The 15786-nt window shown below is 36.0% G+C and overlaps 5 protein-coding genes across 5 annotated transcripts; 4 read left to right on the plus strand and 1 right to left on the minus strand.

Moving 5' to 3' along the window:
- The first annotated feature begins 2321 nt into the window (after positions 1-2321).
- On the plus strand, positions 2322-3356 carry LOC106374009. Its single transcript, XM_022694346.2, has one exon. The coding sequence runs from the start codon at positions 2322-2324 to the stop codon at positions 3354-3356; it is 1035 nt and encodes a 344-aa protein (XP_022550067.2).
- Positions 3357-7978: 4622 nt separating this feature from the next.
- On the plus strand, positions 7979-8628 carry LOC106396330 (defensin-like protein 2). The gene is made up of 2 exons (XM_013836687.3): positions 7979-8115; positions 8269-8628. Exons 1-2 carry the CDS (start codon positions 8049-8051, stop codon positions 8505-8507), a joined length of 306 nt encoding a protein of 101 aa, XP_013692141.1. The 5' UTR covers positions 7979-8048; the 3' UTR covers positions 8508-8628.
- A 1627-nt stretch (positions 8629-10255) lies between these two features.
- On the plus strand, positions 10256-10979 carry LOC106396329 (defensin-like protein 2). Its single transcript, XM_048753356.1, has 2 exons — positions 10256-10437; positions 10640-10979. Exons 1-2 carry the CDS (start codon positions 10369-10371, stop codon positions 10877-10879), a joined length of 309 nt encoding a protein of 102 aa, XP_048609313.1. The 5' UTR covers positions 10256-10368; the 3' UTR covers positions 10880-10979.
- Positions 10640-13198, minus strand: LOC106396326 (endochitinase CHI). The gene is made up of 2 exons (XM_013836684.3): positions 12071-13198; positions 10640-11981 (listed from the first exon to the last, which is right to left on the minus strand). The coding sequence occupies exon 2, from the start codon at positions 11977-11979 to the stop codon at positions 11557-11559; it is 423 nt and encodes a 140-aa protein (XP_013692138.1). The 5' UTR covers positions 11980-11981; positions 12071-13198; the 3' UTR covers positions 10640-11556.
- Positions 13199-13869: 671 nt separating this feature from the next.
- Positions 13870-14614, plus strand: LOC106396331 (defensin-like protein 2). Its single transcript, XM_013836688.3, has 2 exons — positions 13870-14098; positions 14276-14614. Exons 1-2 carry the CDS (start codon positions 14032-14034, stop codon positions 14509-14511), a joined length of 303 nt encoding a protein of 100 aa, XP_013692142.1. The 5' UTR covers positions 13870-14031; the 3' UTR covers positions 14512-14614.
- Positions 14615-15786: the final 1172 nt, after the last annotated feature.

The following is a 15786-nucleotide window of genomic DNA, read 5'->3' on the forward strand; positions in this document are numbered from 1 at the left end:
AACGTGATCATTCAAAATCAAACGAAAGATAAATATAGTTATTGATAGAAAAAACCAAATAAATGAAAGTATAAAACAAAAAAAACTAAGTCTTCATGAAATGAAAAAAACTATTTAATGAAAACAAAACCAAAATCTAAAAATTTCAAGCCTCAACCGCCACTTTCAACTATCAACTTTTATGTAATAGATAATTATTTTAGATGTATAATAATATCTTAGTGTATTTTGGATACATATTAGGAATTGAGATTATGTTTGGTACAATTTATTTTTTGGAGTTTTGAATCTTTCGAGTTCTATCGGATATCCATTTAAGTTCGGGTTCGGTTCGGATAATGCCCATAACCCAAAATACCATAAAACAAGATCCATTTGGTATTTATCGCGGGTTCAGATAGGTTCGGATTATCGAATTGGGTTCGGTTCATATTTTTGTGTTCAGTTTATTTGTCCTGCCCTAATCACGTCTTTAAGGTATATTCGAATATATTTTCCAGATTAGGATATATAATATGATTTATATAGTTTAATTTAAATTACTAAATGGCCGTCAGTGGAGGAAAAAGAAAATATTATTTTTGCATATCTGCTCCGATGGCTTTTAATTTTCTAATAGTTTATTTTTCTTTATATTTTAATTCTATGATTTCATTCAGCTTGTTTTTTCTAAGTTTTCGGAGAAATTTTTGTTTTTCACCAGACTTTTGTAATCAGCGAAAAGCTCATTTTACTTTGATCTTGTTATAAACCATTTAGTGATCGACCCATTTATCAGCTTGTTATAAACTATTTAGTGATCGACCCATTTATCAGCCCGTGTAGCGAGACGGACCAAGCCCATCTGCAGGATCATACTGGTGCCTATCTACTCTTGTGTTTATCTACATTATAGTTGGTGTTTATCTTACGTATTGCTAGTCATTATCTAGTTAAGGATAAGTACGATCTCATGTCGATCCAGTACTTAAACCGTCATTACCATATCTATATAAAGACCAGTTGGTCGACCTAATAATACACACAAGTTCCCCTCTTCATTCACAACACGTTATCAGCACGACCTTGTCTCTAAACCCTTCCAAAAATCCACCACCCATAAATCAGAAACCAAACGATCTCTTGCTATTTTCCGGCGACTCCTAAAGCTCTTCCAGTCGCCTCCTTTTCTCTCTGTCAGCAACCAGCAGCAGCTCTCTCTCCTCACAGACCGTTCAACTCATCACAAAAGGTTCAGGTATCTTCAGAAAACTCAAAACAAAACCAAAAAGGATTTAAACCCTCAGCCGCATACATACAGCTACATCTAGTCGTATGTCTTTGCAGGATAAAATCTAAAACCCTAATCTATTTTCAAAGCTTAAATCTCGTCTTGTTTCACCCTGTTTAAGCTTGTTTGATTTTTTTTAATCTTCCTGATGTGAGTTAATTGCTAGAACCTTTTAGGTTGACAATTACACCAATTTTTTTTTTACATATCCGACTGCTGCATCAACTTAATCTGATTGTTTGCTTGCATTAGAAACTTGTTCTTGAATGTTTAAAGTCTTTCTCTGATATGTTGAAATCGACTAGAACCTGTCTCAAATTTGAAAGAATTTTTTTAATATTTTTAAGAAAAATCCGATTTTTCTTATAGATAAATCTGAAATTTTAAAGATAAATCCGATTTTTTTGATAAATCCGACTGAAAACAATATATTATATATTTTAATTCGATTTTCCTATTTTTTTAAACCTTATATCTTTATCTTAAAAAAAATATATATAGGATTTTCAGCATTTATCAGAAAAATATCAATTTATTTTTTTTTCCTAATCCTACTTGGAATAGGAATTGCTAGTATTTATCTGAAAATAAATAAATTTCGGATTATTACTGATATACTAGCATTATCAAATCATTATATTTAATCTGATAAATATCAAAAACAAATAAAAGTAAGAAATAATTGCATTTTTTTTGAAAATGTATACTAATCTGATTTCATGCATGGATTTAACTTTATCTCGATTTTGTATAGGTTTAACTTTACCTTCCTGCATATCACATGAAATCATCTGATTAGGATAGATCATTCATACTGATTAGTTTACTTTCATGTCGAAAATTGATAAAACTGATCAGATTTCATGCAATGGATTTAACTTTATCATAGATGTATATGTTTAACTTTACCTTCCTGCATATACATGAAATCGTTTGGATCATTGGAAAAAAATATTGTTATTTACTTGCATTGCTTGTATCCGACTGAAAGAGTATGTGAATGATCCGATTATTTTCTTACTAATGGGGATAAACTACAAATATTTTTCAGATGTCAAAGATTGCGAATCTTGATTTCAGTGCTTTGAAAAGCAATGGTGACAACTACCTGGAATGGGCGCTTGATGCAAAGATCATGCTGAGATCAAAAGATCTTGGTGACACAATAACCAAAGACAACAATTCCAGTGACAAAGACAAGTATAGAGCTATCTACATGATACGCCACCATCTCCAAGAGAACTTGAAAACTCAGTACATGACCATGGAAAATCCATATGACCTTTGGATCGCTTTACAGCGAAGATATGACCACCAGAAAACGGTGTTGCTTCCAAAGGCTCAATATGATTGGAAACACATAAGGTTCTTGGACTACAAATCAGTAGACGAGTACAACTCAGTCCTGTTCAGAATTGTGTCCTTGTTAAGGTTATGTGGTGAAAAAGTAACCGAGGAAGAGATGCTTAATAAAACTCTCTCCACGTTTCCTCAAACCAACATGGTATTGCAACAGCAGTACAGAGAGAGGAATTTCGCCACATATACTGAGTTGATAGAATGTCTCTTGTTGGCTGAAGCTAACAACGAACTGTTATTGAAAAACAGTGAGATGAGACCTCCTGGTACAGCTCCATTACCCGACATCTCTAAGCTGGCTATAGAGCCAAAGAAAGAGAGTAACCTTGTCCAACACAATGACCATCCCGGTCCAAACCGTGGAAGAAGTCAAGGACGAGGTCGTGGTTCTTTTAAAGCACACGGGCGAGGACGTGGTCGCGGTACCACACCCGGCTTTAGCCGTGGTCGTGGCCGAGGCCGTAGTGTGTCTTTTAAACCACAGATCAAAGCTGATCGATGCCACAGATGTGGTATGGGTAATCATTGGGCAAAGAATTGCCGAACTCCTAAGCATTTGTGTGAGCTTTACATGGAGAGCTTAAAAAGAAACCCGGAAGCTAACATGGTTCGAGACTCGGGATATGATGGTGATGATGATGATGACTTGGAAGACGTCCAGGATCACAAGCACGAGTCAGACAAAGTTGATCACATGGAGTTTGAAACTTCAGACATACTGAAATAAGGAATTAAAATTCCATATCGTTTTTTTATTGTTTTCCCCTGGATTTGGTGTTCTTTAAGATTGTTTATCAGTGTTTGGCTTTGGATTTAACTTTATTCTTATGAATGAATAAAAAAAATTTCATTTCTCATATGCCTAAGAATTAGATCATTAAAGATACCATCTCTGAAAATTTTATTATTGTTCATTAACTTTATGATTATTGTTTTTGAAGAATGAAAAGTGGAATGGATACAATCGTGGTGGACAGTGGCACCAGCCACACCATTTTGAGAGACAAACGATTTTTCATACATCTCACACATAAGGTAGCTAACATCACCACTATAGCTGGCACGGCTAGCTTAATTGAAGGCTATGGCCACGCCAATATCTTATTGCCAAAAGGTACACATCTTGAGATTGAAGATGCTTTGTACTCACCTAGCTCAAACAGAAGTCTATTGAGCTTTAAAGACATAAGACTGAATGGTTTCCACATCGAAACAATGGGTGAAGGAAGTAAAGAATTCCTACAGATTTATAAAATCACCCAAGGCAATAAGAAAGTCTTTGAGACTATACCTGCGTGTGGGACTGGTCTTTATTATGCCCAGACCAGTCTTGTTGAGGCTAATGCCGTCTTGAATAAAGAATTCAAAGAAGAGTTCACTCTTTGGCACAATCGGCTGGGACACCCCGGTTCGAACATGATGCGAAAACTCATATCAAATTCAAATGGTCACAGTTTGAAAACAAAAAGAGCTATCCCTAAGAATATCACATGTGAAGCATGCTCACAAGGGAAACTAATTACTAAGCCATCACGTACCAAAGTGAATAAGGAAGTGACAAATTTCCTAGAAAGAATACAAGTTGATATTTGTGGACCAATGCACCCACCTTGTGGGACATTTAGATATTTTATGGTCCTGATTGATGCATCCACAAGATGGTCACATGTTTGTCTCCTATCAACTCGTAATCTAGCACTTGCAAGATTGCTGGTTCAGATAATAAGACTGAGAGCACATTTTCCAGATTTTCCATTAAAGACTATACGTCTAGACAATGCAAGTGAATTCACTTCCCAAGCTTTTAATGACTATTGTATGTCCATGGGGGTAAGTGTGGAGCATTCTGTAGCACATGTCCATACTCAGAATGGCCTGGCTGAATCCTTTATAAAACGGATCCAGCTGATTGCCCGACCACTCTTAATGAATACCAAACTCCCAGTATCAGCTTGGGGACATGCAGTACTACATGCAGCTGAGCTAATTCGCATCAGGCCATCTAGTGAGCACAAATACTCGCCATCCCAACTACTAACGGGTCATGAGCCAGATATATCCCATCTAAGAGTTTTTGGATGTGCCGTCCAAGTGCCTATAGCACCACCACAGAGAACAAAGATGGGACCTCAGAGGAGGATGGGAGTATATGTTGGATACGATTCCCCTTCTATTATTAAGTACCTAGAGCCAACAACAGGTGATTTGTTTAAGGCCAGGTTCGCGGATTGTCATTTTGATGAATCCCAGTATCCAGCATTAGGGGGAGATTATGGTAAGCTGGTACAGGATATAAAATGGAATCAAACATCCTTAACATGGCAGGATCCTCGGACTAGAGATTGTGATCTAGAAGTCCGGAAGATTATACATCTTCAAGAGCTAGCTAACAGATTTCCAGATTCTTTTGCTGACCCAAATAGAGTAACCAAGTCATACATACCAGCTGCAAATGCACCAATAAGACTTGATGTCCGTGATGGACATAATCAGGCTGCTACTACGTCTAAACCACAATTGAAACGTGGTAGACCAGTAGGTTCCAAAGACAAAGAAGTTCGGAAAAGAAAGAGTGCAAAGAAATCCGACAAAGTGGAAACTCTAGACATGGAAAAGGAAACTCATGTACCACCAAAAGATACTTGGGACGCTAAGAATCAAGGTAATGAAGTTCCTGACAATAATGAGATCTCAATAAATTATGTCATGTCTGGAAGGAAATGGAACAGAAAACATGTCGACATGAGTGATATATTTGCTTATAATGTAGCAGTCGAATTGATGGATAATAAGGATCTAGAACCCACATCTATACTAGAATGTATGCAACGACCAGATTGGTTGAAATGGAAAGAAGCCATTAATGTGGAGTTAGAATCACTGAAAAAGAGAGGAGTGTTTGGACAGATCATCCGGACACCTCACAACATAAAACCAGTGGGATACAAATGGGTTTTTGTGAGAAAAAGAAATGAGAAAGGAGAAGTTGTGAGATATAAAGCACGACTTGTTGCACAAGGATTCTCACAAAGACCAGGAATAGATTATGAGGAAACTTATTCCCCTGTGGTGGATGCTACGACCTTAAGATTTCTAATAAGTCTGGCTGTAAGAGAAGGTCTTGATATGCGGTTAATGGATGTTGTAACTGCCTACTTATATGGTCCACTGGATAATGAGATATACATGAAAATTCCAGATGGTATTGAATTGAAAAACAAAGAGAGTTCTCGAGAACAACATTGTATCAGATTGAACAAGTCTCTTTATGGATTAAAGCAATCAGGTCGAATGTGGTACAATAGACTGTCCGAATATCTCCAGAAAGAAGGATACAAAAACGACCAGATCTGCCCATGCATATTCATAAAGAAGTTCAATAAGGGTTTTGTAATCATTGCAGTATATGTAGATGATTTAAATATCCTAGGAACCTCTGGAGAAATTTCCCAAACTGTTGAATATCTCAAGAAAGAATTCGAGATGAAAGATCTTGGAAAAACAAAGTTTTGTTTGGGATTGCAACTTGAGTATATGAAAGATGGAATTCTTGTGCATCAAAGGCATATACAGAAAAAGTACTCAAAAGATTTAATATGGACCAGTTTCACCCATTGACTAGCCCCATGGTCGTGAGAAGTCTTGGTCCGGACACTGACCCATTTGGTCCGAAGAAGAAAAATGAGGAAGTCCTTGGTCCCGAAGTGCCTTATCTCAGTGCCATAGGAGCTCTGATGTATTTAGCTGGCCACACACGACCAGACATCAGCTTTGCTGTGAACTTACTTTCTAGGTTCAGCTCCTGTCCGACCCAAAGGCACTGGAACGGGATTAAACATATACTTCGTTACCTACAAGGAACGAAAGACTTGGGTCTTATGTTTACTAACAAATCTAAGGAAGATTTAGTTGGTTTTGCTGATGCAGGTTATCTCTCTGATCCACATTATGCTAGATCTCAGACTGGTTATGTTTTTACACACGGTGGGACAGCTATATCCTGGCGGTCCATGAAGCAGACCATGGCAGCCACATCCTCTAACCACGCAGAAATATTAGCCATGCATGAAGCCAGCCGTGAGAGTGTATGGATGAGATCCATGACACAGCATATTCGTACCACTTGTGGTATGATCAAAGGAAAGGATCCACCGACCATCCTATACGAGGATAACACAGCATGCATCGCACAGCTTAAGGATGGATACATTAAAGGAGATAGGACGAAACATATTCTTCCTAAGTTCTTCTTTACACACGAGCTTCAGAAGGCAGGAGAGGTCCAAGTATTGCAAGTCCGTTCGAGTGAGAATTCAGCCGACCTCTTCACCAAGTCACTACCAACCTCAACGTTCAAGAAGCTCATATGGAAGATAGGCATGCGTCGACTGAAGTATCTTCGGTGATGCATTCATCAGGGGGAGTTCATGTGTTGTACTCTTTTTCCTGTCTTGTTTTCTCTTTTACCACATTGGGTTTTGGATTTGTCAAGAGAGGTTTTAATGAGGCAACATCCAAAGCATGAATGAACCTTGACCGGATGTGTCGATCAAGGGGGAGTGTTATAAACCATTTAGTGATCGACCTATTTATCAGCCCGTGTAGCGAGACGGGCCAAGCCCATCCGCAGGATCATACTGGCGCCTATCTACTCTTGTGTTTCTCTACATTATAGTTGGTGTTTATCTTACGTATTGCTAGTCATTATCTAGTTAAAGATAAGTACGATATCATGTCGATCCAGTACTTAGACCGTCATTACCATATGTATATAAAGACCAGTTGGTCGACCTAATAATACACACAAGTTCCGCTCTTCATTCACAACAGATCTTCGTTATAGTAGTTATCAGAGATTGTTTGACGGGTACTAAAGAAATTTTTTTGAAATAATTTTTTTAAGAACAGATTTAACCAAAGAAAAAGATCTACTTTTATATGAATAACTTTTATCTTATATGCAATGAGTGATTGTAGTTAGTTGTGATACAAGAAAACATTTTGATTGTTAAAAAGCACATAACAAAATTATTATGGTATCAATGTATTGGCAAAATCCAACTTATTTTTAGTATAAATTTCATCATTTTTTTTGAAGTTGTATATGTCAGATCATATTCCTTAAGATGATTTTTTTAAAAAAAATATTAGAAATTAAGATAATATAGTTTAACATGATAAAAATACTTAAATAGTAAAAAGAGTTGAAAATACAAAGTTGAAATTAAAAATAAATCAAAATTTGTCACGTTGTAAGTGAAACAAAGTTATACGAAAATGAAAATTAGGTGAGATCGATGACAGCTAAACGACTTTAATGATAGTTTATTTGCCCCAACGATAAGATAAATAACATACCATGAGTTCATTTTCCACATACGGTAAAGAGAGAAAGTAAGGAGTAGCGAGAGCAGAGAAAATGGCATTCGCAACGAAATCAGTTTCTTCTTTCGCCATCATTTTCATCCTCGTTTTGGTTATCTTTGGTAAACTAACTGATTTGTTAAACTTATGTGATTCATATGATCCAGAGAGCACGTTTTATTATAATATATACTATTTGAATTCTTTTTCAACATATATATATACACAATCTAATTTCTGTTTTCTTAAATACTCTTTCTATATATAATGTGCAGAAGTGCCGGAGATAGAATCGCATGATGATGAGTGCCTGATAGAATACGGCGGCGATGTGGGTCTCAGCTTCTGTCTGCCTGAGATATTTCCGTCGTTTTGTTATTCAAGATGCCGTAAGGACAAGGGCGCACTAGGTGGAACATGCATTTGGGGAGAGGACGGTACTGTTGATGTTAAATGCTTATGCGACTACTGCAGCGACATTCCTAATGACAAGATTCTAAGTGGTGGTATTTGAATCCTGCATGTGTCATCATGGTTTGTGTAATAATATATGTGGAAAAGATCCAAGTACCAATGTAAATGACGAACATGTGAAATAAAAAGCCTGAAGTAATGAGGCTCCCATGGTTTGAAGATATGGATATCTGAAGCTCACAAGAAAAAAAAAATCAACACTTGTTTTAAAATCTTTCATTTAGCATCCACGTATAGTAGCCTAGTAGGTTTGTGATTGTATCTGCCTGCCGTTTGATTAATTTACGGTTAATTCAATGATCAGAAATCAAGCCTGTGACATAGTTGATAGGCGCCTCAACCATGTCAAAACATAAACTTATTGTTATCAACCATGTCACAGGCCCTGATTTCTGATCATTGAATTAACCGTAAATTAATCAAACGGCAGGCAGATACACATACCTACTAGACTACTATACGTGGATGCTAAATGAAAGATTTTAAAACAAGTTTATGTTTTGATAACAATAAGTTTATGTTTTGACAACATAAGATTGTCATATTATTGTTTTTATCAGTATATTTTAAACCGTTTCTACATTATATAATTATTAACAATGATAATAAAAAGAAATTTATTTAATGGTAGTATATTTTTATTTATGACAAACAGAGATACTCCTATATGGATGCAGACCGGCCTTTGAAAGTGCACTGAGGGTGAGTGCGAATGTGTGACAATGTGGTGGATGCCATTCATACCTTGAGAGCAGCGGTCCAAGTTGGTGGATAGGAGTAGACAAATGATCCTACGTACTAAGTATATGCAACTCCTAATTACTCACATAGAGATGCATCATAGTCGGTGTAGGAGAAGAAAATAACAAACTTCAAATCGCATAAGCAAAAGACCCATCGAGTTAAGTTAAAAGTGGTTCATCAGAACAGATGAATATTGATCATGCAGTTAAATTTCTGCATCAGAGCTTCGTAATAAGTAAAAACAAGCTGGCTCGGCAGTCGGCTCCTGGTTAGGGGTAGGAAGTAGAGTTTGCACCAATTTTTTTTTAAATCGGACCGAAAGATGAACCGGATAACTTTTGAATTACGGTTTAATATGGTTCGACAGGGTCAAACTTGGTTCAGTAATTTAGTTTAATAATTTTTTAGTGTATAAATTTAAAAGTATTATTAGTAAATATGATACATGATTAAAATATAAATGAATTTAAAACATAAAACATTATAAATATAAACTACTTTTATGTTTATATGGATGGTTTATAGATTTTTGATATAAAACAAAATGTAAGCCCTAGTAAAAATTGTTTCTTTCTTTTCTTTTTGTTTTAGTTTTTAGATTCATAGCAATTTTTAACCTTTGTTTTGCTTATTGAATAACCAAAAAAATATCTGGAAGATTTTTGAGATCCAATTCGGTTACGTGACCGGTTCATGGTCGAACCAATTATCAGACCCAACCCGGTTATGTAACCGATTCATGGTCGAACCTGGTTCAACCATCAGGTCGGTCCGGTTTTAAAAACACTGGTTTGCACCTGGTGGAGTAGTTCCTGGTTCGGTTCTTGATTTAACTCGGGTTTGTCCAATTCGGTTTCCATCTTTAGCATGTATTGGGCTTTTAAATTAATACTGGGTTTGGCCTAGAGTCATGATTTCTTTCAAGAAAATCTTTCATATTACAAACAAATCAATTTTATCACGTTTTTCAGGCATATGAAAAACTCAAAAAAAGTAGTTAAAACTCATTTAAAATAGGGAAATTGGGGGCTAAATAACTTTGATGATTACTTTTTGCCCAACCACAAAGATAAATAGCACGCCCGGATTCATCTTACACACACATTAGCTCCATAGTTCAATAGAGAGAGTAAAGAGCAGACATAGGAAGAGATAAAATGGCCATGGCAACAAAATCAGTTTCTTACTTCACCCTCATTTTCATCCTCGTTTTGGTTTTTTTTTTTTGGTAAAGTAACTAACACGGGTTTTATTTTATTTTTATTTTTTTGCTTAAAAACACCGTTTTTATTTCACATATTTATTAAACTTTGTGTGGTTCTTTAGGATCTAGAGAGTATTTATCTCAATGATTGCATTGCAGCACGTTTTATCATATACATATATGATTTCAGTTTTCTCAAATATTCTCTATGTATGAACTGAGCAGAAGCGCCGGAAATAGAAGCGCAGGATAGCGAGTGCCTTAAAGAATACGGCGGGAATGTGGGTTTCGGCTTCTGTGCGCCTCAGACATTTCCGACGATTTGTTATATAAGATGCCGTGAGGACAAGGACGCGAAAGGTGGAAGATGCATTACGGGAGATGCCGGTGCTTTTGATTTTAAATGCTTATGTGACTACTGCAGTGACAAACCTAATGACCAGATTCTACATGGTGTCATCTGAGTCCTACATGTGTGATGGTTTGTGTAATAATAAGTGTTCTAAGTGATAATGTAATAGTAAGGAATATGTGAAATAAAAAGCTGAAAGTATCTGAGGTTCACATGGTTTGATTTTAGATATGGGCTTTGTGGTAGAGAGGCGAAGAGAGTAATTATTAACTTTCATACACAGACCACCCGTTCTGATATTTCTTATCAGAATGATTTATTTGGGTTACAACTTGCAACTAAGCTAAATAATCGCTACACGATTTAGCTGCAGTTCAAAGTTTCAGTCTTGTGTTAAAATTGCGTGTGTCTGTTTGTGTGTGTGTCATCGTCGACATGTTCATGTGTGGTATTAAAACGAGTTCACTTCTTCAGTTTGCAAACTTACCTATTTTGTGATTTCTTCGGTTGTGCTTAACAGTAAATCGAATTGAAGCTAAGCGTGACATCTTATGAATATTCATGCATTTAAATGTAAACACAGAGATATACATCCAATGTGGGTTGGTGATAAGTTCACAATAATGGAACCTCTGTTCTAAAATCCAATGTGCCTATGCATAAATGGAAATCGTTTCATGATTACATTATTACAATAACATTACTATACTAGTACGATACTTTCTCTTCTGTGATCTCTTTATTCTTATATTGCCAACATTGGCTGTTTCAGATGGATAGAGAGAAACCTTAACAATTGAGGTTTTCTCCAGGTAGAACGTCAAGCTTGGTACAATAGTCTTGAAAGTACTTAACCCTGTTAGCAGCTGTGTCACTAGGAACTCCTCCTCCGGTACACTCCATACTATTCACAGCCTTGATTGTCGGGCCAAAGCCCGATTTAAAACTCGAGCGAACTTTAGTGGTCCAGTACCAGAAAGAGGCCTTGAAGGCAAGAACCTGGTCTTGAGTCACTTTCTCTGGTGTAGCCAATAAGTCTCCCTCGTTCAGGTCTCTGCCACAAGGACCATAGTTGTAGTTCCAAGAGAGCTGGATCGCACCACGACCGTAGTAGCCCTTTCCTGGTACACATGGGAACTCTGTTTTTTCTGGGTTACAGTAATCTCCAGCTGCGGCCTTGGCTGGTCCACCAACTTCCTCAATGCCGCACATGACTGCAACAAGGTATATAACCAAATGATTAAAAAACGAATCCTAGTGGTAATCAAACTGATCACTAAATTAAAGAAAGGTGAGAGAAAACCCTAATCTCTGCTTCTTTTTCGGCGGCCGCCGCCTCGTGCGGTCGCCGGATCCGCCTTTCGTCCTCTTGTGTGTCTATGTGTTTCTCTCAATCTCTTCTCTGTCCCCTTCGTTTTTCTGCAGTAGTGTCGTAGTGAATGAGTTTTTGCTTGAAGTTCAGATCCGGTGTTGCTCTCTTCAGATCTGGAAGTTTCCGGCGTTTGGAGTTGCTTGAGGATGACCTCTCTCTCTGTCGTGTTCGTCCTCTATTCTTGTTGCAGACTCTGCGATTGGTTTTCTCTGTTCCAGCTGGTGCTTCGTGGGTCTCACGATGGGTTGGGGTTCTAGGTTTCACCATTCGTGTAAGATTTGTGCTCTCTATTGGTTTGAGGTTCCTTTGTTGGTTCTCCGGGAGTTTCTGGCTCCTAGTGGAGAGATGGTTTTGTCGTTCGTTTCCGGTTCCTAATGGAGCTACGGTCTTTGTGTGTTTGTTGACTTGCTCTATCTCCTGCGACTTTCTGATTGGCAGGTTGGTTACATTTTCAGCGGCCACTGTTAGGTTATCATAAGCCATAATTAGTGAGAATTGTTCTTTTAGAGAAGGATCTCAAAAATTTGTGTTCTTTTCTAGCCACTACTGTGGATAAAAAAGGAGCCAGTTTAAAAGATCTGAGTTTGTGTTTTAACAATCTGTACCCTAATTTTGGATCTTCGATATCAAAGACAAATGGCACATAACTGTGTCATCTCCGTGATCTCATTTGTTCATGCTTAATACTTAAAACATGACATGGATTTTTAGTTCATCGCTAATAGTGTCACAAGTAGTCACCGTTATCATGCGTATCTTGCGACATGTGGTCCTCAATGGCTTGACCTCACTATCTGAGAAGAGGCATCCAATGATGGCGTATAGTTACATGGATGTGGCGCTGTGGATATTATGTTCTCCATGCAGTTATCCTTCGCTTCTTTAGTCCACTGCGATTTGATATGACACCTAATGGTGTATTCTTTTTACTTTCTATATTATGTTTCTTGTTTTTCCTCAATCCTCTGTTTGTGAGGTGTGTGTGCTTCAGGGGGCTCATTTGTTAAACTATTTGTTATTGAATACAATCAGCGTTAAAAAAAAAAAGAAACACTGTTTCATAAAAAGTCTAATTTTGATACTATTCACATAAGTTAAGAAAAAGGTTAAAATCAATGTGTGCCCTTAAGAATCATTTATTTAGTTAATAGTCTCTGAGAAAATTAAATATATTTATAAAATAAAAACATTTTTACAATAAATACGAAGGTTAAGACAGGTAGAATTTTATACAAAATTATCTTAGAATGTTCTAAAATGACACATTTTTATAATCAACACATTTTGTCAAGAAAAAGTGTCAAAACAACACTATATGAAACAAAGGAGTATATGTTTATAATCCTAAAATGAAACGAATAATAAATACACTACAAAATAATCTAATATCCATATATGAAAATTGGAAACTCGAGAGAATTATCAAAATAATGTTATAGTTCCAAAAAAGAAATTATGAATTTAATTATGTAGAGAATTACTTGCACCAGGTGGATTTGTTCCTGGTTCGGTTCTTGATTTAACTCGGGTTTGTTCAATTTTCTGGTTCAATTTGGTTTCCATCTTTAGTATGTATTGGGCTTTTAGAATAAAATACTGGGCTGGGCCTAGAGTAATAATTTCTTACAAGAAAACCTTTCATATTACAAACAAATCAATTTTAGCACGTTTTTCAGGCATATGATAAACTTAAAAAAGTAGTTACAACTCATATATATACATGTATGTATATATATTTAAAATACTGAGTGATGGCAGCTAAATAACTTTAATGATTTACTTTTTGCTCCAACGACAAAGATAAATCGCACACCCGGGTTCATTTTACACATACATTAACTCCAAAGTTCTATAGAGAGAGAGTAAAGAGCAGACATAGAGACGGAGATAAGATGGCCATGGCAACAAAATCAGTTTCTTCCTTCACCCTCATTTTCATCCTCGTTTTGGTTATTTTTGGTAAAGCAACTAACACCTATTTTTACCAAAAACAAACAAAACTAATACCGCATTTATTTCACATATTTATTTAACTCTGTCTGGTTCATAGGATCTCAAGAGTTTTAATCATGCAGCGCGTTTTATCATAGTATGTGCTTACTATTTTCTAAAACATTCTATATATCTAATGAGCAGAAGTGCCGGAGATAAAAGCGCAGGATAGCGAGTGCCTGAAAGAATACGGAGGCAACGTGGGTTTCAACTTCTGTGCGCCTCGGATTTATCCGTCGTTTTGTTATACAAGATGCCGTGAGGACAAGGGCGCGAAAGGTGGGATATGCCGTTGGGGAGATTCCCCTGATTCTGTTAAATGCTTATGCGAATACTGCAGCGACCAAATTTCTCACCAGATTCTAAGTGGCGGTATTTGAATCATTCATGCGTGATGGTTTGTGTAATAATAAAATGCGTGAGCGGTGATCTAAGTAATGATGTAACAATGAATATGTGAAATAAAAAGCCTGGAAGTACTAAGTCTCGCATGGTTTGGAATTTTGGTTAAAGATATGGGTATTGTGGTGGAGAGGCGAAGAGAGTAATTATGATGGAATAATTCATGGTTCGGTTGTTTGTTAGAACTTTCTGGTTCAGTTCGGTTAGGCAAAGAAAATATTTAGTTTGCCCCTACATGTCCAGATTCCAGATCCAGCGCCAAACAGTGACCTTTATTTAGAGACCTGCCACTTAAGTGAATGTGACCATTTGATGACACAGTAGATTCATTCAGCTAATTAATATTATTACAAGATCATAATAAATCCGTCAAGAAGATTGATCCAAAAGAAAAAAATCAGTCAAGAAGATCAAATTATTCAGGCTTTTGTATGGATCTGTTCAAGAATTTTCCCTAATGGAACCATAGCCACATAATTAGCAGTAACTTGCAACATTTGAAACCTTATACATAGATCTGGGCGACGGGGATGAGAATACGGTTTCGTCAGCTATTCATTTGGTTTGGTTCAGTTCGTTACCTGAAAACCAATCGAGGACTAGGGACCTGTCCAACTTTGGTATCTTGGTACACAAAAATTCGAACACGATATCTTATATATTAAAACAGAAGTCACAACTTTGATTCATGTGTGATTTTTAAAAAAAATGGATCTAATGAACCTATTTTTCAGAAGTCACAACTTTGATTCATATGTAATTTTTTAAAAAATGGATCTAATGAACCTATTTTTAAAAAATCATGTTACATTTAATTTCTAATCTTATTATTTAAATTTTGGGTCTACCAGAAATTTTTATTCGGCTATCAATAATTAGATTTAAAAAATAGATGATTCATTAGATTTATAGATAGTATAAATTAAATAGATATAATTTAATGTTGTAATACTATACATCCATATGTTAATTATTTAAATATTTGTCGATGTTGACTTTTTAAAATTATAAATATTTTTTTTTAAATAACAAAAATCATATTATCTAACAATGATTAATCTTTACTACCTTAAACCAATGAAAACAAATTTTAAACTATATAGTTTATTTTAAAAATTAAACAAAAACTAAATGTTTAATTATTTACTCGATAATATAAATCTACGAAGCAAAAAGTTTAATTTTTTAAGAACTATATATTTGTGAAATGTTATAGTATCTTTGAATATGACAATAAAAAAATATTTTACTAA

Source organism: Brassica napus, chromosome C4, assembly GCF_020379485.1.
Source record: "Brassica napus cultivar Da-Ae chromosome C4, Da-Ae, whole genome shotgun sequence".
In the NCBI taxonomy this organism is placed as follows: domain Eukaryota; kingdom Viridiplantae; phylum Streptophyta; class Magnoliopsida; order Brassicales; family Brassicaceae; genus Brassica; species Brassica napus.

Coding starts and splice junctions, on each gene's coding strand:
- LOC106374009 (XM_022694346.2), top strand. CDS start 2,322: ATGTCAAAGATTGCGAATCTTGATTTCAGTGCTTTGAAAAGCAATGGT.
- LOC106396330 (XM_013836687.3), top strand. CDS start 8,049: ATGGCATTCGCAACGAAATCAGTTTCTTCTTTCGCCATCATTTTCATC. Junction 8,116..8,268: donor CCTCGTTTTGGTTATCTTTG/GTAAACTAACTG, acceptor TATAATGTGCAG/AAGTGCCGGAGATAGAATCG.
- LOC106396329 (XM_048753356.1), top strand. CDS start 10,369: ATGGCCATGGCAACAAAATCAGTTTCTTACTTCACCCTCATTTTCATC. Junction 10,438..10,639: donor TCGTTTTGGTTTTTTTTTTT/TGGTAAAGTAAC, acceptor ATGAACTGAGCA/GAAGCGCCGGAAATAGAAGC.
- LOC106396326 (XM_013836684.3), bottom strand. CDS start 11,979: ATGTGCGGCATTGAGGAAGTTGGTGGACCAGCCAAGGCCGCAGCTGGA.
- LOC106396331 (XM_013836688.3), top strand. CDS start 14,032: ATGGCCATGGCAACAAAATCAGTTTCTTCCTTCACCCTCATTTTCATC. Junction 14,099..14,275: donor CCTCGTTTTGGTTATTTTTG/GTAAAGCAACTA, acceptor TCTAATGAGCAG/AAGTGCCGGAGATAAAAGCG.